Source organism: Mercurialis annua, linkage group LG1-X (assembly GCF_937616625.2).
Source record: "Mercurialis annua linkage group LG1-X, ddMerAnnu1.2, whole genome shotgun sequence".
In the NCBI taxonomy this organism is placed as follows: Eukaryota; Viridiplantae; Streptophyta; class Magnoliopsida; order Malpighiales; family Euphorbiaceae; genus Mercurialis; species Mercurialis annua.
Genome location: NC_065570.1, coordinates 60,757,657 through 60,785,460, shown reverse-complemented (window position 1 = coordinate 60,785,460; position 27,804 = coordinate 60,757,657). Strand labels below are relative to the sequence as shown.

Below are 27,804 nucleotides of genomic sequence, written 5' to 3'. Positions count from 1 at the left end.
ATGTAAATTTTATTTTAATTTTAGAGTTTGCACTATAAAAAAAAATATAGTGAATGTAAATAAAATAAAAAAATTACACATTTTTTAAAACTTTTAAAGGAATTTTTGTGATTTAAATAACTTGCAAATTTGCTGAAGAACCTTAACGTGGTGAGTATTCCTTAGAAAATAGATTTTGTGAAAGTTTTAAAATTGAAGTTCGCATCACGGTTGGTGATTAATTTTTATTATTAATGTAACTGATAATTGTATGCCCCCCTAAGAACCAATTGGTGGCATCTGCAAATCTTAATAGTGTGATTTGTTTGTTATACCGCGGAGCAGTGTTATTTTCTAAAATTTCTTACATTAAAAATGAAGTTTCATATTTATAACACTAAGTTTTAACTCTGTGAATTAGCTTTTAAGTAGCAAAAAGTGTAGTTCTCAATAACCTCCCTAGTCCATGTCTCGAAAAGTTTAAAGTTTAAACCATGGCTAGTTGGATGTGAGGTTTTAACAATAAGAGAAAGCAAAAGTAAGTAATAGAGTGCTTTTCTTGCACAAGACATCAATCAGAACAGCTGCGAGTAGTGCAAGTTCTAGTCCCTGTTCAAAACTTTGGGAACTTTGACATACGGGTCTTCATAGCTTGGTAAAGCACCAATAATAGCCTCTCTAGGAAACATCAAAACATTCATTTCATCAGACTTTTAAGCTAACCCCTCTCAAATGAGGACATAAGAATAAAACTATATCTGTTTATCAAAAATGAATAAAGCATATCTCTCACCTTTCTTTAAAGCTTTCAGGAACGTCGTCACGCAAGTTCTCACCTTCGGTATCTGTACATTTAACAAATTTTCTGAGATTAAAAACTAACTTCACTTCATTCCTTTCATTTTTTTAATAAATTCTGCAAGGGCGCCAAGTTCTTTGTAACTACTAACAGGCAGACTCCGATCGCTAATTTTGACTTAATATCATTGTACATAAGGTGTGCATCGGTCAGTTTGGCAGTCTAAATATCAAATTGTTCGGTTTTGAAGAAAATAAAAACTAAACTGAATTTTAGAGAAGAGTTTGGTTCGGTTGAGTTTAACCTATATAGAAACACATTTTTTCAATTATTAGATACCAAATGTAAGCTATTATTCTTTCAAAAAATAATATTATATAATAACTGAACTAAAAATTTAATAAAATTACAATAATTAAACAAAACCTAGTATTTTCTAATTTTTGCAGGCCCTAATTGCAGATGGCGGAGAGCAATAGTGGGCGTGTGAAGTGCTGAACTAAGTGAAAGAAGTGTAAAATGTACCTGCTCTTAAAGCAGCCTCAACGCTATTAAGATCAACAGCTTGAAGTTGTCCAAACCTGAGCATACAACCAAAATCAATACCAAATAAACAAAACAAAAGCTGCATACGGCGAGAGAAAGGGAGAGGCAAACCAGTGGACGACTTGTCGAATTTTAGGAGCAAATTCTTGAAGCTGATGCGGGTTTAATGAGATGCGAGCAGTTTGAGCCAAACGCGGGACATCGGGAGGTTCAAGGGAAGACCCATTAGCTGCTGCTTTGATTGACAATCTTCCAATTTGATGCTTTACTGGTGACGCTATTCTCACCGCTGATAAACATCTGCTTCCCATTTTCTGTTCAAGAAACTACACTATCCTTTCATTCCCCCATCAATTACCCCACTTCTAACTTCCTTAATGGGCCAGGCCTTTCTCCCTCAACCCACCACCGTTTTTCTTCATTTTTATAAGCCGAAATGAAAACCTGACAATGCAAACAGATAATTATTTAGATTTTGATGAAATTTTTGGACTTAAAACAAAATTTTGAAACTTAAGGTCTTTCTGATAGTTTTATGATTTTCCTAAATTTAATGTAAACTATCATATAATTCTATATTTTCAGAGTTTCATGATGTAATCGATTTTATTTTTCGTTTATTCACTTCAATTTTAGTCAACTTTATCAATCCCCAAAACCAAAATGAGAGACTTCAATCTTTCAGGAAGTAGTTTACCAGGCATCATTTTTGCCTGAGGAGAACTTAGTTATGAACTTATGATAGAACTCTTAAACGAACATTCATGCAGATTTTTTGCTCAAAATCAGCATTGAACAAAAAAATATAATTTAAAACCCGCTTTTAGAATAGTGGAAATGAAAAAAATTGAGGGGTACAAACATTATCATCTCATTGATCAATCAGCTGCTACCTTCATTTGGGGACATACCATCTCTTTGAAATTACCTCACTCAGACCTTGATAACTTGGGATCATCAAACTTATGACTGTTATAGCTCCTTTTAAAGGAGAAAATCAAAATATAAAAAGATGATTGACGCCCTTGGTTCACAGTAATTTGTACTTTTCCAGACCAATAACAAGAAATTTACAGTATAGATGTACATTAACTAACTATTGCCTCAGCTGATTCTACATCATTGCAAAGAAGCAAGTCCTATTACAGATTGTTGGATTTTTCATTAGCGCCTCGACCTAGATGGGCGAGGTAAAGCTGCAGAAATGGACGGGTTTAGAAAAAAAAATCGACCATTGGGCTTTCTATGTACACTTGCATAACTAGATAGCTGTGAACTAGCCATGTTAATGTTACCTTGACTTGCTATCGCCTCGCTTATTCTACATTGCCCATCTAAAACGTGCTGAGAGTGTTAAGACTATCCGGACAAAATCTACAACACATCGTATTCTGGCAAAAACTAGAACTCCGTTCAGCAAGCATTGTGTTATTAACAGGATTTGGCTTCAAATAAGCTCCTTTTTGTTCTCATTGGAAGGCAGCGACGGATTCAAGCATTGTGCATCACAGGATGGGCCAGGTGTCACTGAAGTAGTCTCCTGTTCATTGCCTCCAACATGGCTCGCACCATCTTTGGCACCACCTACAACCACATGAATTAACAGCGCTAATCAATATTTAGTCTAATGTAGAAGAACTGATACGAATCCTGAAAACTTCCAACACTGGAAAAGTAGAGTTATTATGACGTAGACGAAAACAACCTATATGTATGGCAGTCGCAGTTGGCAAACTTGTATTTAGAGGGCTGTATGAAGATCCAGCTCCCTTTTTCATCTTCGGCTGCTAAAAACAAACAGTTTTGTGATGACAATTAAGTTTAATGCTCATGCGGACTAATGTTTCTGATTTAGCAAAATTCATGAATTTAAAATCATAAATTGTGAAGTCCATGAATTTAAAGAATTTACCGATTGGATTAAATATAAAATCATTAAATTTACACATATAATTTTGAAATGATATAATATCATAACAACCCATCATCCATAAAAAGATGATGGATTCAGACTTTCTCACCTGGAAGGTGAGATTTTAAATAAAAATTTACGGAGAAATATGAATTTTCAATTTATGGATTCTTGTAACTTTTAACATTAGCAAACGATTGATTTTATTGTAAATCTATGTACTTTCCAAAATTCTCCATCTAAAATCCCTCAATCTAAACAGTGTCAAAAAGTTTTTTCATTGGACAAGGGATGAATTAAACGGGTTATGATGTAGTAATGCTATTCACGGATCCTTTAAGAATACAATTACATATTTTGTCAATCTGGAAAATATAACATTGCGGATTAAGTTAGCACCATACCTTAACATTTTCTTCACAATGTTTGAGAACAATGGCAATATTTGCATAGAGGCCATGCAATAGTGTGTAAGCCCATAAAAGCAATTTCCTCGGAATGCTCAAATCCAGAATTTCAACCCCATTTAAGCCAGCCCGAAGTTCTGTTCCCATTAACAATTGAGTTGGTGCTAAATAAAGGTAGAGACCCGATGGAAGCATTAGGCAGGAACTCTCCCGAAAGAAATTATAAGAGCTTTTAATCAAAGAGTTTGCAGCTTCAAAATTTTCATCTGAAGCTTTCTCTACAATTACGTTCTTAATTTTTGTCAGCACTGGGTTCCATTTAGTTTCAAGATTTTCCAAAGAGATGGAATCCTCAACTGACAAACTCCACAGCTCATTTGTTTGCAGATCAACACAAAGCCTGGGACCACTTTCCAAGACACCATCTGACGGATTATGGGCCTGACTCTCAATTGAGTTTCCACGTTGCAATGGTGTGATCGATGCTAAACTAATTATAAGAGATCGACACCAAGAAACAGAAGCATGCCTACAAACTTTTGCACAGTTACTATTTGATAACTTAGGATTCTTAAACCGCTTCCGAATCTTTTCATTTATCACTTCTATAGTCTCGAGCTTTCCGTTGCTCTCCAATGATGCAATATAAGTATGCAAGAACCTGCAACAAGGAGCACATTGTAAGACATAAGTAACTGGAGGATAGTAGGAGGAATACAACTAGCGGTAGCATATAAATGCACAAGTCACATAGCAAATGCACATAAGTGCCTCTGAAATTTTTCTATCCATCAGTGGAAAGTTCGGGACTATGAAATACAATGAAGTTCACAACATTAAATATTTGTGATTTGATGTAGGTATGACAGATTCTGAAATAACTAAGAAGTAGATCATATAGATGAAGTTTGAAGAACATTTTCCGAAATCCAGGTAAGGAGGGAGAAGATTTTTCATTTTAGAGAAGGATGTTGGGTCATGAAAAAATGCAAACTAGAGCAAACAAACGCATAATGCCAAAAATTAAGAATAATGTATTTTCGAAGTAATTGTCCAAGTAAATTAGTGATTTCATATAATTGTTAAAAAAAAGTGATTTCATAGACGACTCGTGAGCATATTATATTAAGGAACTTAACCCTTGAAGCTTGCTCAAGTGATTTGGAGCAGTGGGATATGGTAAGTTTTAGTTGTAAGGCACCCCAGTTGGACTAAGAAGCCGAAATGTGATGATATGCAAGATGAATTCATGGGGAGGAAATATACAAGGAGATGATTTAGAAGTTGATGGTGGCAGCTGGGTTAGGAAGATCACCAGAAAATTGGGCTGATTACGCAGTAGTTATCTAATTTTGTAAGTAGTTACCTCATATCAAAATGATACTAAAGAGAACACTAAAAGAAGATTACCAAAAACCAGTGCGTCATACTACGCTTCTTATGAGATAAGAATGAAATTTACCCATATAAACTTCCCTCTGATATTTCTGGGCTTCTGATCTCAGGCAAATGGAATATTTCCGGCCACAAATTCCCCTGTTCCATGAATAATGAGAACAGTCTCTCAAGCTGATGCTCAGAGCTGCTGGGGCCACTAGAGCCAGTTTGGTGCATGGATAACACAAGAGCTTTGATTAACCTCCCCAGAGCTACTGGTACGATATCTTCAATGCACAACGAGAACTGGATTTAAATCAAAGTTAGATCCGAACTAATTTGGTCCAAACTAAGTAATAATACCTAACAAACTGTATACGAGGAAGTCACAGGCATGTTAGGAATTGATTATAATATAGCTAATTGGAACTGCACTCAGCATAAAATAATTTTTAGATCGGCTATGTACATCCTTTTTTCACAGCAAAAAGTCCCCCCCGTCCACCAGTAAGAATTATTTCTCCAACACTCTTGAACACCCAAAAATTGGATAGGTAAGGGTCAAGGGCATCTCATGTCCCATCCAAATCTTCTTGTTTGTTATATAGTCAACTGAAGCATGAAAGACTTGAAAGGGAAATGATCACATGCAATAAAAAATCTAACAAAGCTCGTGTATGGATTGAATGAGGCTACGAAGCACCTGGCAGGCTACTGCAAAAAGTGAATGTCTAAAAAGTTCGAGTTTTTACCCTCTTATCTGCCCGAAGAGAATTAAAGGCACGATCAAGAGTACAAATATCTCCGGTCTCCTCCAATAATTTCAAATAGAACAATATATACTTGCGAATACAAGTAATAAATTTTCGAGAGCTTTCTGGTAAGTTAACTTCGAGGGCCTTTTTGTTCCCTGCAATACCTGATGTTTTTCGCCTGGCATACACATAACACGGCCATAAGATAAGACAGTCAACTTAAAGGAGGGTAAGATTGAAATACAACGAATTGCTAATAAGGAGATTCCCAATACAGATATTGGTTCTTGTTAAGAGGTGAATTCAAAAATTTCATTAAGAAGATGTGCGGCATGTGTGCTGTGATATTAGATTATAGAATTAGAAGACATCATCATTTCATATTTCTACAACTTCCTTCAATAACATTCATCCATTTGTGATGTAAATCTAAACCTCGCAGGTATTTTCTCCTACCTGATAACCCATTAAAATTTCTTCAACCTTTAATATTCATGTGTTGGCCAAATACTCGAGCAAACATTATTAAATAGGATTAATTCCTAAAAAAATCACGAACTTTACACGAAGTTTCATTTTAATCATGAACTTTAAAAGTTATCATTTAAAGGCACGAACTTTCATTTTGTTTCAAATCTATCGCCAAAGTAAAATCCGGTGTATTTTATCGAACCAAAAATTCCTAATCCTATATACTCTAACTAAAAGATAATAAGATTTAATGTCGATTTATAATTTGGGTCTTTCATTAATGGTTTATTGAACAATTTAGTCAACAAAAATACACTGAAATGATAGATTTGAAACAAAATGAAAGTTCGTGCCTTTAAATGGCAACTTTTAAAGGTCGTGATTAAAATGAAACTTCGTGTAAAGTTCGTGATTTTTTTAGGAATTAACCCTATTAAATAGGTCTTTGAACAGTTTAAATTAGTCATACCTCCCTTTTTTAGCCATGCTATCAATCTCCCACATATTTATAGTGAAGGATGAGCGTGATGATTTGAAGCAAAAAGAAAGTTCTTCCTTTGCCCTCTCCAAATCACCGTGCAAACGCCTTCTGTACAGTCCTTGAGCAAGCATATATCTAGCCTTGTGAAAATGTTTAAGATCCCCTTCAACACAGATTTCAAGAGCAGAAAGGCAGTCATTGTAAAGCATGTTCCACACATCTTCCATGCAATTTAATTCCTCGCGCTTTTTCTCCTCAGAAATTTCTTGAGCACTTCTGTCCATATCATCTGGGGAGTTGGACCTTTCTGGTGCCAATTTACCAAGGATGGTCATGGAAGAATCCTTAATTGATACACTAAAGGAAAATCCTGATAGGACCTGTGACAGTAAAAACTTCAAAACATATAACATCTTATTTGAACAATTCTCAACACCCATTAGATGATAAATTGTTTCAACACAGGTAACTTCAGAGGAAGCTACGTATACACACATTAGCATTTAGTTAAAAAAAGAGAGAGCAATGATGTTTAAAATAAAAATCATAGAAGTTTGAGATTCTTTGCTTTTTTGTGAAGCTCGAGTAGGGATGTAAAGAAACCTTTAAAGCCTCTAGATTCTGTTTTCCACACATGCAAAGTAACTTTAATCGTGAAGCATGCATCCTATAGATAGGATCAACAGCCGATGGATTCAAAGCAATAGCGTTATCATAATGTGATAAAGATGTATCATATGAGTACCCAAGCTTCTCACAGAGTTTCCCCATATAGAATGCATGCGACCAATCCTGCCTGTAACATAGATTAGTAGGGTTCAGATGCCATCTGTTAAAACATACTATGAAGTATGGAAAGAAGTAAAGTAAACATACTTATGCAAGGAGGCTTTTTTAAAATGCTTTAGCGAGTTCTCACAATATGCCATCCATGTTGCGTCCTTCACGGGAACAGCAGATCGCTGGTCATAAAATGGAACCACATTCTGAAGGCCGTCATAGTATACCAATGCCAGCAACTCGTGTATCTCGCACTAACCACAGAGAATTCATACTTGTTATAAGAATAAAATATACTCCCTTTGTCCTATAATTAAAAAAAATGTTTCTATTTTCGGTTGTCCCATAGTAGAAAATTTTCCATTTTTAGTTATGCTCTTATTTAGTGTTAGATTCCATCTTAAAACCAATTGGTATCAAGTGGAAAGGCCCAACTCATATATAAACACATTTCCATTCACACTTATAACAGATGTGGGATTAGCCCACTTTAACACTCTCTCTCACGCATCACGTGGGCTGGGCCAGATACAGATTTCGGATTTCGGATCGTGTGAATGGACAAGGCTTTGATACCATGTTAGATTTCATCTTAAAACCAATTGGTATTAAATGGATTATCCCACTTTAACATATAGGTTTTTGACAAAAATATCCTTATTTATTTTTATGGGTATTAACAATTATGGACTAATATTGGTAGTTCCAATAAATTTCTTAATTCTAGCCAATTAGAATATACTAACTGGAGTAAACTTAAAGGATTATTTTAGAAATATTTTAAAAAAGTATGTAGCATTAATGATATTTCTTAATCCATGTGCAAATCAAAAGGTGGCAAAAAAATTCTATAATTAAGGGACAGAGAGAGTACTACTTATAGAGGCAAAACACAATCCTTACTCAGTCCTCCCAAAGAAAAAGGAAAACCAAAACCAATGCTATTTCAAGAAATCTTTCTGCGTATGGGTTTTATTGTTCTTGATAGGATAAATCAATGAGTTCCATCATTGTAAGATTCAAAAAAGTAAACGGGAACTGCAGTAATTAGTATTTACACTAAAGGAACTGTCTGATAATATATCAACAAATTAAACAAATGACCCCTTTCCTTTCATCCTAATAAAATTATGCACTTAGTTGAGTTAAATAAAGTTTTAAGAGACTCTAGTGGAAAAAAGTATTCGATTAAGGTTTCGAACTCCTAGTAAAATGTTACAAAAATGGGATGAGTAAATCCCATTCAACGGGCAGGTGAATTACTAAAATCTTAAAACACACTGCCGAATGATCCTGGAATACCCTATTTCTGAAATTTCCTTCCATCTCAATCATGCAGTGTCTTTTGTCTTCTAAATGAAAATGCACAATCGGCATCAAAGGCATTTAAGCATAAATAATAATAAAACATATTGTAAAGTTTGCGTAGTTCTAAATCCATATAGTCAGTCTCAGCGCGTAGTTCTAAATCCATATAGTCAGTCTCAGCCCATTTAACGAAGGAAAACTTGTTAGAAACTTCTCATGTTAGACTCTTTTTCTTATGCAATCCACATTGACCAGAAGTGTGCATTTAATATATTTAAGGACTAAGACTCATAAATGCCATAAACATACCTAGATGTATCATAATAATTAGGGGTATTGGCAAAATAAATCCTAACGTTTCACTTTCTTTGTGATTTAAGCCTAACATTTAAAAATTTACGAAAAAAATCCTAACCTTTCCAATTTTTGCAAATTGTAGCTTAAGCCGTTTTCCGGCCATTATTTGCTTATGTGGCAGCCATATTATATTAAATCCCAACGTTTCGCATTTTGCAACTTGTAGCCTAAAAAAAATGACAAAATGGCTGGAACTTAGAACTTGGGTTACAATTTGCAAAAATTGGAAATGTTAGGATTTGTTTCGTAAAGTTTTAAACGTTAGGCTTAAATCGCTAAAAAGGTGAAACGTTGGAATTTGTTTCACCAATACCCCTAATAATTATTAGGATGACAGGATAAGATGTAATTTTTCACAAGGATAATTAAGGAAATAGGATAAACCTGTTGAGCTGATGTCTTAGCCAAAGCCAAACTCACTAATAGACAGCGCCTGCTCCTCCTTCGACTTGTTTCAACTCTCTGTGGCAGGGTAGTATTCTTTCTCCATCCTGCTACATTAATGTGCTTACTTCCATCATTCAACAGCAAATCAACCTCCTGCTTCAATCAAATCGAATAAAAAATATGAAAAAAATTGTGGCTAGCAAAAATTTTGAATCTCAGAAAATCAATCTTGTTTTTTTATTTTTTGTGCTAGCACTGATATATGAGTTGAATAATGGGAACAAAACTTGCCTCATCATATATATTTGCAAGTCGTTGCCAACTCTCAAAGCGTAAAGGGTTGTACAGAAGATCATATTTGAAGAGATTTGCATTCTGCTGTACAAATTCTTCCCCTTCCTTGGTAAGTACAAAACCTGGCCACTTATCAGTTGTGCTCATTTCCTCAGACAGAGCCAGAAAATAATAGAGATTGCAATATACATCAAAATATGGCTCAGAGCTGCAAAAAGTAAATTGCCACATGTTGAGCCATTCCAAAGGAATGAAAAAAAAATCAATAATCTCAACCACTGAATGAAAGATATGGAATAGCTTATGAACCAAACGAACACCTTCTAATCATCATTGACTTGTGCTGTTTGACGCTTCCTACATCAGAAAATATCTTCTTCATTATGGTCTCCAGAAACCCTTCAGATCCTGCTTCCTCTGAAAGTTTGTCTTCATATAACTCAGGATCATCTAAGAACTTATCAATTGCATTTCCAGTTAAAACATCTTCTGGTGGTTGTGGGAAGTGTTTGCGTATTGCTCTTAACACTCTACGGAGTTTTACTAATCCAGTTTTCTGAGATGTAGCATGCATACCAAGTTAATAAGAAGTAGAAAATTTACATATACTTGGTGAGGGGTGAGTAAGAGAAAAAGAAAGAGAGAGATAGACACGCAGAGAGAGAGAGACTCTTACAGAAGAAGCCTTTGCATATGGCAATATATAATGAAAAACATCAGCACATTGTTCCTTAGTTTGATAATCTCCCCGACTAGTATTTCTGTGCATAGCTAGATCATCCTCAAAGGATGAATCAGGTCTAAGGTTGAGACCATATAAGCAGAAAAAGCACTGATCCAAAGCATTGTCGATTATTAGCTCAAGTTCCTCCCTTTCATCTTCAGTAAGTTCAGTTCCAAGCTCAGGGAATTGTTCAGTCGTAATTTCTCCCATGATCTTATCCTCATCACCACCTTGCTTTTCAAATCCAACAACTTCACCGTCATTCTCTAGGCCTTCTACAGAAGACATGCCTTTGGAGGCAATTCCTTCCGAAACATCAGTCTCTACATCAGTCACTACAGTAATTTCATTTCCACCCATCTCCACATCCACCGTATCTGATTTTGATTCCTGTCCACATGTTTTACCTTGACTATGAGGAGAAAGCTGCTTATTGCCTGTTTCGCAGCTTGAAGAATTTAAATTGGATTTGAGCTTCATATCCAGTGCCAAGAGGTGCTTTATTGCAAATTTAAGAAATGTTCCCTCCTCCCCTTTCCCACCCTCGCCCGCACAGCACAAGCCATACTCAGCAAGCAAGTCGTGGATTGCCATAACTAATTCAACCTAAAACAGAATAAGAAATTTAAATTGGAAATCCACAAGGAAAAGAAACCAGCATGAGCAATATAATATTCAACCTCCTCAGATGCTAAGACTCACTTGGGTTTTTACAGTGACAGTAGGGATGATGTGCTGAAGTTTGCAGAACGCAATGCCTGCATCAACAAAGCTGAATCCTTGTTTTTGCTCTGTTTCGTCACCCATCGCTATTGCAGAGGATTGCTTGGAAAGGAAATTTATTGCAACATGGCACATGAATGCCAGCAGCAAAGTCTGAATATTGCCGATGCTGGCAATTGGAATGACTACACCATTCTGCAAGCATTATATAATCATACTCCAAGTTATGTGGTGTTAGAGATTATAAAGCTATTGTTGGACTCTCACCTAATAGCTTGAACTTTTGAATGAATTGGTTGTTTGACATGGTATTTGAGCCTCTATAATCAAAAAGTTAGAGTTCGATTATTGGCAATCAACGTTTTATTAATTAAAAAATTGAGCAAAGGTAAAGTACGCCTATACTTATTCATGCTTCAAATTCTACGCGCCTTCATTCGCAAGCGAGAATGTATTAGAGATAATAATGCTATTTTAGCTTGAACTTTGTGTGGATTATTTAACATAGGGTGAGCACGGTTCAGTTTAATTCGGTTTGATTTAATAATATCTAAAAACAAATCAGGATAGAATAAAAATCAAACCAAAGCACACCAGCTATTTATTTAAAATTTTAGCTCGGTTAACCAAATTTTATAATTATTTCAATTTGGTTTGGTTTGATTTGATTAGTATAGGTTTAGACCAAAATTACATATAATAACTAAATTAATTAATTTGTGTCAAAAAAAAAACTAAATTAATGTATATTTATATGCACATGTGCATATATATATATATATATATATATATAAACAAATATTTACATGATTAAATTATATATGTATTACTTACACATATTAATCAAGATAACATCTTTTTGAAGTTCAATTTTTCAGTCGTTTTTGTTAATTAGTAGTAGTAAAATCAAACTAAAACTGAAAACTAAACTTTCTACTAATTCACATCCAAATCGATCTTTTTAACCATTTTTACCAAATGAGAATGGTCTGGTTTGGATTAACAGTTAGGTTCAGTTCTTGCTCAACTAATTTGACATGTGGCATTACAAGGTAGGCTAACTGCGCAAGGACTGGAAATAATTAAAACCAATAGAATATTTTATCATAAGTTTTTTAACATTATGACAGAAACTATCTGCATTCTGCACTAATAAACTCTATAATGCACAGATGTGTCATAATTTATTTTTTTAACTTTAAAATGTATTGTGAGTGTAAAGAATTTCAATTTCTACTCACAGAATCAAGAGATGGATCCATCTTCAGTTGTGACACACTTTGTGAAATTGCTTTCACCTCCTTTGCCACCAAGTCATTCCAATGACTGCCTGGATTTTCTTTTGACATGACATCAGAGGCAGAAAGTTCCTTTAACCCATATCTCAGTCGTAAAGTTTGATATTCATCCATGCCAGCTGCTAGCATGAGCAGTTGCAGCTTTCTCCGTTGGCAATTCAAATATACCTCAATGTTTATTGGCTTTGCCTTTTCACATGCTTTGAGTAATAAATTTATTGCTGTTAATTCAGTGCTTGCATATTCTTCACCTTTCTCATCCGAAGAAGGTGCTGGTAGGACATCTATGTGAGAATGTTCTGTAGAGAATAGAAGTGGAGCAAGCAAGTTTATGCATTCCACATACATTTCTTTATCAATCATCTCACCCAATGTCTTCTCCAGCAAGAAATCAATTTTTAATAAATTAATTTCATGAAGAACACAGTTTACAGTTAAATCTTCATTAGTCTTTAGGTACGGCAGGTGAACTGAACGTAGAGAATCATTCATTTCGTCCATTTTCAACAAAAGTGATAAACAAATGCAGAACTCTTCATGAGCTTTTGCCTTGTTGCAGTCAAAGATTGACAGTTTTCCACTCAACCAGAAGTATCGAATCCAAAAGGGAATTTTATCGGTCACCAAAGAACTACTAAAAGATGACTCCTGGCAGCTAGAATCTTTGGCAAATATTTCATTATTATCTTGAGAGCTGTTCAGCAAGGAGCAGCTTTCATTCCCAAGGATCTGATTCAAGGAAAAAGGATAATCCAATGCAACTGATTCAATTATCTTACAGAGCTGATATGATGCCTCAGACATGAATTCTGGCAGCTTTGAAGCATTGGAAGGCAAGGATCCGAGTTCATAATACAGCTCAGCAAGAAAAAGGTTACATCCTTGCGACCTATCCTGCCCCCAGTTCCTTGTCAGTTTCTCCAACTCTAAAAGTTTGACAAACACATCTTGATATGCAAGACCTATAGTTGCAGCATGTTCCAACAGCAAGTGGCCCATATGGTAAGCACCATAGTTTTTTGAAGTTTCTCTTAGAAATGCAGAAACGTCTTTATGTTCTGTATCCATAGAGTTAGCCCGACTAGAACATGAAACTGAATGACCAGCTAATTTATCAGAATCTGTATTTATAAGTTCACCGACAACAAAAGGTTCTAACAATTGAAGCACAGCTTTGGCAAGATCCTTACTGGCAGCAAAATCCAATTCTTCTTTACCTGGTTTACGACTCCTAAGCCTTTCAAGGCGAGTGCTCCGCCTCTCATGAGGCTGTTCTTCAAGTGTAATTGCTTCTTTATCTTTAAACAAATTGGCTTTTTCAGAGTTACAAGCACCAACAGACAGGCTTTCACCAGACATGGGATTTTGCCCTCTATCTAAAGTAGATCCCACAATATTATTCATAAAAGAATGCAAATGTATAGTTAACCTGATGTCCCCAGATCTAAATTCTTTTTCAGCCCCCTTCTTAGAACCACATCCATTCAATGGAAGTAAGATTTCCAGAAGGGCGTCAGCAAGAGCAGCCCATGAAGCCTCAGGCAGGTATAATTCTATGCACCGGTTCAACTTTTTACAGGCAATGGCCTCATTTTTATTCTCATCTGTTGCTTTTCTCTTGTCGAGAAATTTGAGCCTCACATGTTTGGGTTCCAGCTTATCAATTCCTCTTGGAGCAAACGGAACTGGCTCATAATCTTGAATAGTACTTTTGACACATGAAGCACGAGAATGTGAAGGCCAATGCCTCAGAATCAACTCTGCTACAGAGAGGCAAGCAACCTCATCACCAATGGCGATAAGAACTTCCAATAGTTTTTCCATGCAATTCCCTGAGTACATCATAAGTGGAAATGAATACATCTATATCATAAAGAGATAAATCATCCTAAAGGACATAAAGCAGTTTGAAGCCCCAAACAGTTTGGTGGTTAAAAGAGGAGATAAGCACCAAAGAAAATGATGAACTCAACAAAGCCCTTGAAACAACTAGACAAAATGCTTACAATTATTAGGGCTACAAAGAAGCCCTTGCTCAAATGCCCAGCGTGATATACTCAGCATACCCATAGAACATGATAAAGTTCCGAGCTGATTCCAAACAACAGAATCTTTGCTATCAATCTCTACAGCTTGAAGATAACAAGTAAGAGCACTCTCATAATGAGCTGAACCTTGTTCAAGAAAAACAGTAGCAAGGTTCTTAAGTGCCAGAAATCTGCCACCACAATAAAATAAAATAAATAACAGAGGCTAAAATCACACCAAAAGCATACATACTGCTTAATTTGCCAAAGTAAACATCAAACTAACAGTAATAACAACGGAAACACATTAATTACGTAGCGATTAAGTGAGAAAAATAACAAACGCAGACCTTAGTTGTTGCAAATGATCATCCCCTGCATTGCTTTCGACCTAAAAATTAAAAAATTACATCAACTGATAGCAGTAACTAACAAACAAGCAGTTTTAGGTTGTATTAATAAAATCAAATAAATAGAAACCTGAGGATTAGAAATAAGAGGATCTTTGAGCACGGATTCTAATAATTCCCGCGCTTTATCATAACTTTTTGCTTGCAACTTAAGAAGGCCGTCGTGATAAGATTGAGTAAGATGAAATTCCTGATAGAAATTGAACATAAACAAGTAAATAAATAGCTTCTTCCGTAAACTATTTACGATTAAGAATAAAGTTAAAATTATGAACATTAGAAAATGTACCTGAGCTTCTTTAGTAGGAGCTAAGGGTTCCCATTGTTCTCTAGAGTCTGTATCATTAATTGCTGCGAATGAATACTGTCAACGGAAGAAGAAGAATTGAGTTAAATTGTAGTGTGAAATGCATAAATTATGACGAATAAAATCAAAGTTACCATTCTTCAGCGTAAGGAATTAGGGTTTGCAATCGTTTATTGGTTGTTTGGCGTCAGTTCTGCACTGTGATTTTAGGCGGGTTGTTCTCAGCTTAAAAGAAAAAACGAGAGTTGAGCGCTTTTTTCTGTCATTTGTGCTACTGGAGTTTTAACAGCGAATAATTTCATACTTTGGATGCTGTAAACGACGACGTTTCGTTGGGAAATTGTCAATTGGATCTGAATTCTTTTTATTTTATTGGGGACAATGATGGAATTGCTGAATTGTTTTAGATTGGCTGCCATAAATTATGTTTTGTTGTTAGATTGCGAGTGTAAATGAACTAACAGATTGTAATTTTGAGGAAAAAACGAACGAGTATAGTTTAAATGGTAGAAGCACTGAATATCAAATTGTTAGATCGTGGGTTTAAATTCAACCACATATATTTACTCTCTCTAATTATATAAAAGAAAAATTGAGGGAACAAGTGAATGATGCATGGTAGAGTAGGGTTGTTATAAGTTGATATTGTAATTTTGCTGATGTGCAGATGATAATAAAAAGCTACGCAGAAACAATGTTATTTCTTGTTTCTACTTTGTTACTCCGCAATTGCTGCTTCATTTTCCTAGCTTTTTCTTCTGTATTCAACCCATTCTTAATCACTCTCATATGTTTACATGTTTTTCTACTTTAGACTAGATTGAAGCTTGATGGAACTTAAAAGGGATAATTAGAGAAATGTCTAAAAAGGAAAACTAGCATTTTTTAGCTCTGATTTTCCAACTTTATTTCTCTACCTCAGCGAGTTATACATTTATCTTTTTACTCTTCCCTTTTATTTTTGCCCTCTATTTTTACTTTATATGATTTATTCACAACAACTTCATAATCATCTTTTGTTTCTTCTTCTTCTTCTTCTTTTAAAAATAATAATTAACAACTCAACAAATCAATTTTAAATCTTCATCTCATAACATTTCAACAAATTGATTTCTGTGATTCCATTATTATTTTTTAAAATTTTATTGTTAGTTTCAAATATAATTTCCGATCCGCTCGAATTTTTAATTCGTATTCAAATCGTATCAAATTCTACTTCGAATTCAAATCCAACGATCATAACTTTCTTCAAAAACAAAAAAAAACTGTAAATTATTAATTTATTATTACATTAAAAATCTATCAAAAATCTATTCAAACGGTTTCAAATAGTTTCCAACGCAGTTTCAAACAGTTCCAAAAGGTTTCTAAAACACATTTTTATTGTCATTTAAAAAAAGTTTATACAATGGTTGCAGACAATTTACATGGGCTTAAAATAGCTTCAAACAGTTTACAGATGTTTCAAACAGTTTATAAAGGTTTCAACAGTTTCAAAAAAAACACAATTTACAATCTTTATCTAAAAATAGTTTCAAACAGTTTATAAATGTTTCAAACAATTTACAAAGGTTTCAAACAGTTAAAAAAAAACAGTTTCAAACAGCTTATAAATATTTCAAAAATAGTTTACAAAGGTTTCAAATAGATTACAAAAGTTTCAAACAGTTTCAAACGGATTTTAAAAACAGTTTCAAACATTTCATAAAAAAATTAAATTAGTTATAAAAATAATTTGAAATAATTTTCAAAAGTTTCAAACAATTTATAAAAATTTCAAGCAATGTAAAATGAAATCTAAAAATAATTTTAAATAATTTATAATAGTTTCAAACGTAGGAACAAAATTATCAATAAAAATTAACAATTAATACATAAAAAATGAAAAGAGGAAGAAGAAGATCCAGAATAAAAAGATATAATGATTGCGATCCAGGGGTCGCGGACCGACCATAGAACCCTGTTCAAACAGTTAAGTGGAACGCATTAGCTGTCCGCTCTTAGGTTGGGCAGTCGTTGCTTTAAATTCTTTGAGACGAATACGATTGATTTTTTTATTGTTGATTTATTATTTGTTTCAGATCTTTGATTATTTGTGTTATAGATCGAATACATTAAATAAATTATAAAAGAATTACATAAAATTTGCTAAGACATTTCATTAATGAGTTGAATTTGGACGCAGCTTACGTGGCCGGTCATAATTTAAATTATGTGAATGAACCAGGTTTTGATACCATGTTAGATTATATTTTCAACTAATTGATATTAAATGGTGGTGTCCAACCAATTGATATTAAATGGAGGTCTCCAACAAATGTATAAACATACATTCACACACAACCAATTCACACTGGAATCCCACTAATCCCATATTCAACCATTAATATATTTCTCATATAAAATCTCTAAAGAATTGAGATATTTCTTATATATAAAATTTAATATGTATTTGTAATATATTATGAAATATTTCTCATATAAAATTTCTAAAAATTGAAATATTTCTTATATGAAAAATTTGATATGTATTTGTAATATATCTATAAATGTGATGTTTATTTGTAATATATTATAGATGTATTAGGTATAGATATTTTAAATGATTTCAAAAAAAAATGATTTATAAAAATTGAGATATTGCTACTGGCGTGCTGGAAAGACTGGTGAGTCTGATGCGCATGTTACATTTTAGCTTCAGTTTTTTTAAATTTTCCTAAAACTCACTCTCAATTTGAACTAACTAAACCACATTGATATAGAGATAAGAAATGAGAAATTGACAATATTCTTACAACAAACTAAACATTAATTTATTAACCCAACAAGATCATCCTCAAAATATCTAAAACACAAGAACATTATCAAAGCACCAAACCCAAAGGAATTACATCAATGCTGCGACACAATCAAGAACATGCACCAACCAAACACATATCTAAAAAGAAGTTACAAAAACAACGTAGGATCAAGACGGTTGAGTCTGAGTAGCTTCTTGAGCCTTTTGCTGAACATACTGGCCATACTCCTTAGCTCTGTCTTTCATATCCTGAGCCTTTCTTGCTATCTGTCCTCTCGCATAATCCAACTGATCAGCGCCAGGTGGGTGCTTCCCTGTCATGTAATTATACATCCATGTCAAAGCCATTATGGCCGCTAACCCACACCCTCCTGAGAAAAAGAACCCACAAATAACCAGGAATATGACTATAGCAGCCGGCACTAAAACCGGACTGCAAAGCACCAGAGCCGGAGTTGCTATGATCAGAGCTACCACAGTCCCGGTTAACGTTAAACCGGACAAAAACAAACAAGCAGCACCGAGGGTGGCGGCCGTCAGGAACTTGACCGCTTGTTGAGAGGTTGGTGCGGTTTCCCGGGTCATCTGAGCCATTCTTGATTGATCAGACATTATGAAGAGAATGAATTAGAGGTAGAGATTGAAGGGGTGAATTGAGAAGGTGGCGATGAGGGTGAGTATATAAGGGGTGGGGAAAGTATGGGGGATGAAATGAAGATGATGATCGTCTCGTGATGTGTACAAATGGGAAAAAGAGAGTCTAGAAGATGCGGACGTGAACTGAGCAGTGTGGTGCGTTGGATGGTTTTGCATGGTTATGATTTGACACGTACGTTCCAGATGGGATTACAATGAGAATTGTGATAGACTATGTACCAGCTAGCTCTCGGTCATTTTCATTTTAATTTTAACGATGCAATTAGAAAGGAATGAAGGATCAACTCGCCACGAAATTAAAAAACAGTTTTTTTAAAAAATCGATCAGAAATACCTAAAAGAGAAAGAAAATATTAGATTAAAAAAGTTAATTCTAATTTTATATTTTTCATTTCAAGCATAAATATATAATGCTAGTTTTGTATTTACATTTTTAATGAAATTAATTTTAAAATATTTAAAAACTAATTTTTAAAATAAATAAATATAACATTGATAAGAAAGTTGATAGTATGTCAAAATATTTTATTTTAATTATGTAGTTTATTTTATTTGTTTCTCTTTCTCATCGCTTACTACAAATTTATTCATCTAAAAAGTATTAATATAATAAATTTATATATATATATATATATATATATATATATATATATATATATATATATATATATATATATAAGAGGCAAGGATCAAAATTTTAAGTTCAACGGGTTACATATTTTATAAAAATGAAAAGAATAGAGTAATTTAATTAAGATTAGACTTTTTTAATTTACACTATATTATCTTATAAAAACAGTTTACATATGTTGAATTTAATTTTTTAATTAGTTGATATGTGATGGATTATGCCTTCTGATCTAGTGGATTAACCTGCAAAACAAGGTAGAAGTTAATCAGACGGTGGTTGTCTGATTAATTCTCTAATGCTAAAGTCAGTATTAAACTTTGGATAGCGTTTTGAGTATATAAATGTAATTGTGTGTTTAGACATATCTCAATCTCTTTATATAGTAGTTGAATGTATACCTTGTATATTTAGAATAGGAAAGTCAATCTTATTTAGTAGGGTTGACCCTGATTAGGAGCATGATTCCTTTTTTGTTGATAATTGAGGAGGGGGAAGCGTTTGTGGGAGGAATTGAACCCACGATCTTAACACTTTGTAGGGTTGACCCTTACAGCTCGTTGGTTAGGAGCATGATTCCTTATTCAGACATGAGTCATAGTTGGAGGTTATCTTTCTAAGTTGGAGGTTGTATTCAAATAGAAAAGATATTTGAGAATCCTTATAGATCTGGTGATCCGTCCGAATTCGAATTCCAGGATCGACACGTTTTGTCCGAGTCCTCAGAGATTCGGTATTATCCTTGTGGATGAAATTGTATTACAGTCAGGTGGATCTCATAGATTCGGCCACTGATTTCGTCTGGCTTAGCGCTTTGGGCAGAAATCTGATATCGTTTGAGAGAGGATCTCCTGCGACTCGGCTTCAGAGTACTTACGGTAGGATTCAGTATCCATCAATATGAATTTGATAAAATTTCAGATTAAAAAAATAATTATAAGAGAACATTTATTTTTCAAATAAAGTAAAAGTTTATTTAATATTATTCTTTTGTATATTCTTTAAACTTAACTATTAAAAACAAAAACTTCATATTTTTAATTTCTTTTGTTTATATTTAAAATTTTTAAAATCGATAAATTTATCCCTTTTTTAAACTTCGAATTTCAATTGTACTCATCTTTTTCAAATTAAAGTTTTACCACTTAAGAAATGTTTAGATATCCTTCATTTTTTATACATAATCTCAACTTTCAATAATAATTTAAAAATATTAAGAGTTTATTTATTTTATGTGTCAAATATGAAGTACATATCTAAATTTTAATAAGAGTAAAAAAAATCCAATTTATAAAATAGATACATTTGAAAATAAAATAAAATTGACGATTTAAAATATTTAGAATATAGATAAAAAAAAATAAAGTGACGTATTTTTAGATGATTAGGCCTTTTTACATATTAAATTTATAAATATAAATATACTAAATAAAAAAGGTGATTATAAAGTCTGCAATATATTAAAATAAAATAAAAATATCATAAGTTAAATTTTGAGTACATGAAATAAATTTTAATTAATAAAAAATCTAATAAAATTATATTTAATTATAAAATTAAGATCAGACTCTTTTTATTTATATCATATATTTGGTAAAAAAAATTGATGCAAATTTATTGAACTAGACCTCTTAAATTGAAGTGAATTTGAGGAAATTTTAATCTAAAAATAAAATTAAAATATTGTGGATATCGAACTATGAGTGTTTATACTTTGATAACGAACATTTCATTTATTAGAGTTTGGTAACTTAATATTTATTTTCCTCACAATAAAAATCTGGTATTTAACTTTGTAAGTCGCTGAATTTTTACCAAATTTGAAAAAAGCATTGTACTTTATTTTGTTTTTTTTAATACTAAAGTTATCATTTTCGTTTCTTTTTTAATATCAAAGTTATCATTTAAACTCATATACAAATTCAAAAAGATCATCGAACTATGCATTTTTCTTAAAGGATACTAAATTATAAATTTAGTCACAAAAAGGATCCTGACTTTGATAACCAAAAAAAAATTGATAACTTGACATCTATTTATGATAAATGACTTTTCAATGAAATGAAATAGCAACTTTGATACTTGCTTTAAACTTAGTGAAAATTCAATGACCCACATAGTTTATCTCCATGAAAGATCACTTATTACTATTAGGCGAAGTTTTACTTACATGGCAGTATAAAATTATTTGCTAACCCATCTTTGCCACGTAAAAACGTCACATAAGTGAAACGAAAGGAACTAACTGAACGTAATAAAATCCCACTTCGATAAAGAAAGAAAAGACCCACATGCTTGCCTATAAATATAGGGCCCAAATCCACTCTTTAAGGTACGTCTCGTTTACACATGCCAATACATTTTTAATATGCCACATACCCTTAACCGACTTAAGCATCAGAGTGGACTCGGTGCCCTGATTTAAGACCCATCATCTCTTCTATCTTATAGGAAGAACCAAACAAACAGGTAAGAAACTGACCTCATTATTGGATCCATCATTTGGCACTGTCTATGGGAACCAAAGTTCTAAAAATAAATATATTAATGGAAACAGGATTGAATGACAAAATTGATAAAGCACTCACACCACCAACCAACCACCAATCAGATCTTAAGGAAATACTTATACCCCCACAAACAGACAAAAGTCCACGAGATGTGAAACGAGAAGTGAATCACAAGTGGTACAAAACAAGAAAAACAGAGCGCCCCAGTAACATCATACAACATATGTACGGATGAACAACAGATAGAAATAAAGAAAGAACCATTGGTGATCAAGGCGGAGACGGGAGGAACAAAGGTACGGCGAATATATGTAGATCCAGGAGAAGCGACACATATTGCATGCAACGTGGGACGCCTACCGAACCTCGGGAGGAAGTATGATCCGGATAAGGTTACAATCAAAAGAAGTCAAGGGAACGGGAGGAGTAAGGCTGCATTCAATGGGTACTAAGTGTCATCTGGCTGTTGTTCGGGAACGGTAAAGGAATAGGGAAAATAGTCACTAACTTATTACACATAGTAGACATGAAGCTACCCTACAAAATGATATTGAGGCGACCATTCTTATACGAATCTGGAGCGATATTAGACATCAGGAATTTGAGGATGATGCGCCCCGCAACGGAAGGAATGATCAACGTAACCTACGATCCGAAAATGGAAAAGGAATGTTGCAAGACCACCATGGCAGAACTTTTACCAATAGACGAAATACTTAGCCTCCCATGTCAACAACTGATGTCAGAATCAATGGGAGATACAAAAAAATGGGAAGTTTGTACAGGAAAAACGGCGAAGCTTGGGACTGGAGTTTTCGAGGACACAAATGGAGCTATAAAGGAAGTACTCAAAAATCTCTCACAGGCCTTCGCGACCAAAGCTTCGGAGATAAGAGGAGTAGATCCAGAGATCGCTTGCCATGAAGTTAACATGGACCCAACATCCAATCTTTGCCAGGTAAGCAAAGCTTATCTTAAAATGAATGAGTAACCTCTTATTGTAGCAAAAATAAAAGTTGGGTTACCAAAATATAACAAATAAAATAATGGTTACCAAAATGTAAAAAGTTCATAGGACGGTAACCACAAAATATTTTAACCCCAATAAAATAATTACAAACTGTAATTATTATTATTTTCAAATTAAATAAAAGTTTATTTAATGTTATATTTACAAATATGTTTAGGCTTAATTATTGTTGATTTTTTTTTCCGGTTTGGCATTTAGTTCTGGATGTGCTTGGGAGGTGAAACAATGGTGTCAATCTTGGTTTGATAAGCTGAACATGGAAGATTGTGTTCTAGCTGTTATCATCTGTTGGAATCTTTGGCACAAGAAAAATTCGGTGTTTTAAAAAAAAAAAGTTGCAGCATAGATGAGATTGTGAATTCTGCAAGTCATCATTTAGTAGTCCAGTGTCATGCTCGGTCTGAGTTTAAAATTTTTGGTGGCCATACTATTCATCATAATGACGGGGCTGATATTTGAAAATGTCCTCAGCGAGGCTTCAAGAAGGTGAATGTTGATGCTTCTATCTTTTCAGTTGAAGGGCGTATTGGGATAGGTTGCTTGGTTCATATTGAAGCTGTAAATTTAATTCAAGCCAAGCAGGTTAGTTTGCTAGGCATTTCAGATCCAAGAACTACAAAATTGGTGGGAATCAGAGAAGTATTAAGCTGGATAAAGGTTGGAATAATGGTAATTGTCAAATCGGATGTCATGATTTTGGATATCTGTAATCCACAGTCGAGCGAGAATGATTTGTTAATGGATAATTGCTTTATTTAGCGAAACAATTTTCTAATTTATTCTTTTATTTTTGTAAGACGTTCTATAAATTAGGCAGCACTTCTATTAGCGCGTAACGCCCATTTATTAATATAAGATTCATTTTCGAACTTCTCCGAATATCTTAAATTTGTAACTGGCTCGCATATTTCTTAATGAAATTTATAATTATAAAAAAATATTCTTTACTCTCTTAGTGGCTGCAATACTTTGTTCCATTAAATCAAGCCGCAACTTATTTGCTTTAATAATTTCTTAATCATTAGTAGTATGAAACAATACAAAAACTAAGGTAAACATATCTAAAAATCAGTTAGTGGGCCGTAAATCTTTAAGCCCATGATGAACTATTGCTTTTAGGCCCACAAACTGAAAGCAGTGACCCACCAGCTGTCACAGCCACGTGAGGGCAGATATTCAACGTCCTCGCTGGCCTGCCGTCATCGAAGACGCTCCTCTTAAAAAAAATACTGAGAATTAGATTTGAAAAGAAAGTAGAGCGGGATTGGACCACGTGGCGGACCGTACTGATTCGACCGTTGTGGAAAATAACGTTTATTCACTGAAAGTTTCTTCGGTTCTTAATTACTTCCCTTGTTTGTTTCTCTTCATATTTTCCACAAAAATCTCTCCCATTTTTTTCATTTACTAAATTTCTCTGTCTTTTAGGTTTCTTTATCTCATGGCGATTGAGGCAGAGACCCAACCCCAAGACAAGGTAAAACAATTCAGCAGGGACCTAATTGACCTATTTTTTCCATTTCTTTCTTGCATTTTTGGTTCTTATTGAAGAAATAATTGAATTATGTTTCGATCGCTCTTGTTTTAAGTATCATTATTGATGTTTTATGGTCCAAATTGAAAATTATATCTTGTTTTTCTTATTTGTTGTGTTGATTACAAAGAATAGGGGGTTTCTTTCCTTATTTCTGAGAAGTTGTAATTTTAATTGGAAACAGGCTAGCTCAGAGGTGGCGGCGACAGAGAAAAAAAGATGGACGCTTAATGATTTCGATATCGGAAAGCCGCTGGGACGAGGAAAATTTGGCCATGTCTACTTATCCAGAGAGAAGAGGGTTAGTTAGTTAGTTAGTTCCATTGAATCAATTTCACAATTGTATTTGTTTATTTATTGAATTGTTTGATTCTTGATGCTGTAATTGTCCCCATTTAATGCTCATTGTAGTGTTTAAATTTTGAATGGGAAAATTCTTGTTATATGTACAATTTGATTTTACTGTCTGTGAGTCTGTGGCTTAATTAATTGGGATCTTTATGTCATCAACAGAGTAATCATATTGTGGCCCTTAAAGTGCTTTTTAAGGTCCAGTTGCAGCAGTCGCAAGTAGAACATCAGCTCCGACGGGAGGTTGAAATTCAGAGTCATCTTCGACATCCCAACATTTTGAGATTATATGGTTACTTTTATGATCAAGTATGTTTGTAGGATCCTTGTGTTTGTTCTGCTATGAACAATTGAAAATGTGCCAGGAGATTGCAACAATTAATGTCTCTCGCTTCTGATATATTTGTTTCAGAAACGCGTTTACTTGATATTGGAGTATGCAGCAAAGGGTGAACTCTACAAAGAGCTGCAGAAGTGTAAATACTTCAGTGAAAGGCGTGCGGCTACAGTGAGTCCTTTTATGCTACTTCTATCATTTAATTTTAGTATACTTTGTTCTGTTAATTCACGAATCTGATAATGTTACCATTTCTACTTAAAATTGACCTTGTTATGGTTAACACAATTAACAGTGTTTATAATGTTGTGAATGTGGCAGTATGTTGCATCATTAGCTCGGGCTCTGATCTATTGCCATGGCAAGCATGTAATACACAGAGACATTAAACCAGAAAACCTTCTAGTTGGTGCACAGGTGCTTACAAATATCCTAAATAATAAATCATCTGCATCTATAATTCATAGATAACTGTAGTAATAGACAACTAATGCGCTGTGAATCTCTGCCTATCTTACCAGGGAGAGCTCAAGATTGCAGATTTTGGTTGGTCAGTACATACATTTAACCGGAGACGAACAATGTGCGGCACATTGGATTACCTGCCTCCCGAAATGGGTATGTACATATAACCATCGAGAATACGACTATGATCTTTTCTGTTATTGCTTCTTTGAGGTTTCCTGACACGCCAGTCCAGACTCAAAGTGGCCTGATAATTTTTTTGATGGTGCAGTTGAAAGCGTAGAGCATGATGCTAGTGTTGATATCTGGAGCCTAGGTGTTTTATGCTATGAATTCTTGTACGGCGTCCCACCTTTTGAAGCCAAAGAACACTCAGATACATACAAAAGGTAAGCACAATCTGAAAAGTGAATAGATGACTGCGGCATAACCGACCTTTTGCTGTGTTGAACTGCAAAGTCTTAGTCTAATGCATTAATGGTATTTTCTGATGTGTTCGTATTGTGACAGGATTGTGCAAGTGGATCTTAAGTTTCCTCCTAAACCTATTGTTTCGTCTTCTGCAAAGGACCTAATTAGCCAGGTTCAATAAAGCTAAAGCCTGTTGCATGCGTTTACTATTTCTTGATTCCTTGAAATGGTGTCTGACCTTTGAATTCTCTTTGGTACAGATGCTTGTTAAGGAATCGTCAAAGCGGATGCCACTGCATAAGCTACTTGAACACCCTTGGATTATTCAAAATGCCGATCCCTCTGGCCTCTATAAGTGTTGATTTGGACTCATAAATTGTTTGATTAATCAAGGTTGTTGAGTTCAAGTCCTCAAGGTTGTTCAATTCCTTTTGTTGGATATGAGGAATTGAATCCCTGTGAACAGTCTGATGACTCTGATCGAAAAATGGTCTGTGCCAGGCCAGCTTTGCTTCTGTCACTTCACTGCTCTCAAGCTTAGTAAAACAAGATTTACTAAATTGTATCAATTCATTCGTATGTTAATTTCTACATTCAGTAATGCTTTACTAAACTGTTTTTAATTCATTCGTATGTTAATACATTCAGTAAAAGCGTATATTACTTTTTTTCAGTGTTTGCATTCTTCAGTATTTATCTTAACTAGGTGCCCTTTCATCTTTAATAAATTTTTATGTCATTAAATTCTTACTCGCTAACCCAGTACCTAAATTTAAAAAAGTGAGGTAAACAAACCCTTCTCTAACGGGAGAAATAAATAGGCTAATAGGCTGAAAAAACCATAATCTTTGTTTTAATTTTCAATTCCACCCCGACGTTGCAATTTTTTCAATTTTACCCTATTTTGCATTTTTTGTTTTCAATTGCACCCTGAGATATTCAATTGAACTCTTTTTATTTGGTTAATATTCAAAATAGATCCTTTATATTTATCAAAAAATCTAAATACTTTTTATAGTTATAAATTATATAAAAAAGCCATCTTCTCAATAAAGTAAAAATAAATAAATTAAATTTAAATTAATTAATTTAATTGTTTTTTTTAAATTTTGGAAGGAGCAGATTTGCTCCAACGGAGGAGCAGATCTGCTCCTCCGTTGAGGAGCAGGTTGCTCCTCAACGGAGGAGCAAATCTGCTCCTCGGAAGAGGAGAGAATTTGACGTTAAAAATATTTTTTTTCCCGGTAGTTCCCGATGGTAGATGATAAGCGGAGTTCTGTCAATTGGTCCGGTGATGGTAGGTCCGATGAAAGCGGAGTGAAGTGTATTAAAAATTAATAATGAATTGTAATTAAGATTTTATTATGGATTATTTTGAAACTTTTTTAAGTTTAAGGGTTTATTGAATTTTTTCCATATGAAAAAAAGTATGAAATGATCCTTCAATATAATTGTTTTATATATTTTAATCCTTATAATAATACAATTATTTAATTTTTTTTTTATCTCAGGGTGCAATTGAAAACCAAAAATGCGAAATAGGGTAAAATTGAAAAAATTGTAACGTTAGGGTGGAGTTGAAAAGTAAAAAAAAAATGTCTGGGTTTTTTCAATCTATTAGCCAAATAAATATGTTTGGCGTGAAGGGTTGATTTTCACTGATTTTATAATTTTAAAAGACAAGTCATACCAAATAAAATTTTAGAAATATAAATATAATTTTATAAAAGCTTAAAGGT

At 33.8% G+C, this 27,804-nt stretch overlaps 4 protein-coding genes across 5 annotated transcripts; 1 reads left to right on the top strand and 3 right to left on the bottom strand.

Annotated features, from left to right (window-relative positions):
• Positions 1 to 381: 381 nt before the first annotated feature.
• LOC126666343 (glutamyl-tRNA(Gln) amidotransferase subunit C, chloroplastic/mitochondrial) lies at positions 382 to 2,744 on the bottom strand. Its single transcript, XM_050359367.1, has 5 exons — positions 2,620 to 2,744; positions 1,436 to 1,768; positions 1,304 to 1,359; positions 773 to 824; positions 382 to 657 (listed from the first exon to the last, which is right to left on the bottom strand). Exons 2-5 carry the CDS (start codon positions 1,633 to 1,635, stop codon positions 582 to 584), a joined length of 384 nt encoding a protein of 127 aa, XP_050215324.1. The 5' UTR covers positions 1,636 to 1,768; positions 2,620 to 2,744; the 3' UTR covers positions 382 to 581.
• Positions 2,269 to 15,747, bottom strand: LOC126666341 (calcineurin-binding protein 1). 2 transcript variants are annotated; one of them, XM_050359364.2, is made up of 19 exons: positions 15,477 to 15,747; positions 15,325 to 15,399; positions 15,106 to 15,225; positions 14,976 to 15,016; positions 14,605 to 14,816; positions 12,542 to 14,430; positions 11,280 to 11,495; positions 10,530 to 11,183; positions 10,174 to 10,409; positions 9,851 to 10,061; positions 9,557 to 9,712; positions 7,604 to 7,761; positions 7,331 to 7,523; positions 6,716 to 7,107; positions 5,773 to 5,953; positions 5,106 to 5,326; positions 3,641 to 4,304; positions 3,030 to 3,111; positions 2,269 to 2,908 (listed from the first exon to the last, which is right to left on the bottom strand). In XM_050359364.2, exons 1-19 carry the CDS (start codon positions 15,477 to 15,479, stop codon positions 2,772 to 2,774), a joined length of 5,841 nt encoding a protein of 1,946 aa, XP_050215321.1. In that variant the 5' UTR covers positions 15,480 to 15,747; the 3' UTR covers positions 2,269 to 2,771. The 2 variants fall into 2 exon arrangements, with proteins under 2 accessions (XP_050215321.1, XP_050215322.1); XM_050359365.2 differs by having other exon boundaries at positions 3,030 to 3,108; positions 15,477 to 15,746.
• Positions 15,748 to 18,130: 2,383 nt separating this feature from the next.
• Positions 18,131 to 18,882, bottom strand: LOC126664943 (oleosin Ara h 15.0101-like). Its single transcript, XM_050357579.2, has one exon. It carries the CDS (start codon positions 18,752 to 18,754, stop codon positions 18,311 to 18,313), a length of 444 nt encoding a protein of 147 aa, XP_050213536.1. The 5' UTR covers positions 18,755 to 18,882; the 3' UTR covers positions 18,131 to 18,310.
• Positions 18,883 to 24,284: 5,402 nt separating this feature from the next.
• LOC126676194 (serine/threonine-protein kinase Aurora-2) lies at positions 24,285 to 26,738 on the top strand. The gene is made up of 10 exons (XM_050370386.2): positions 24,285 to 24,303; positions 24,396 to 24,444; positions 24,686 to 24,802; positions 25,015 to 25,161; positions 25,265 to 25,360; positions 25,511 to 25,606; positions 25,711 to 25,807; positions 25,926 to 26,043; positions 26,165 to 26,237; positions 26,326 to 26,738. The coding sequence occupies exons 2-10, from the start codon at positions 24,409 to 24,411 to the stop codon at positions 26,425 to 26,427; spliced, it is 882 nt and encodes a 293-aa protein (XP_050226343.1). The 5' UTR covers positions 24,285 to 24,303; positions 24,396 to 24,408; the 3' UTR covers positions 26,428 to 26,738.
• The last annotated feature ends 1,066 nt before the right edge of the window (positions 26,739 to 27,804 follow it).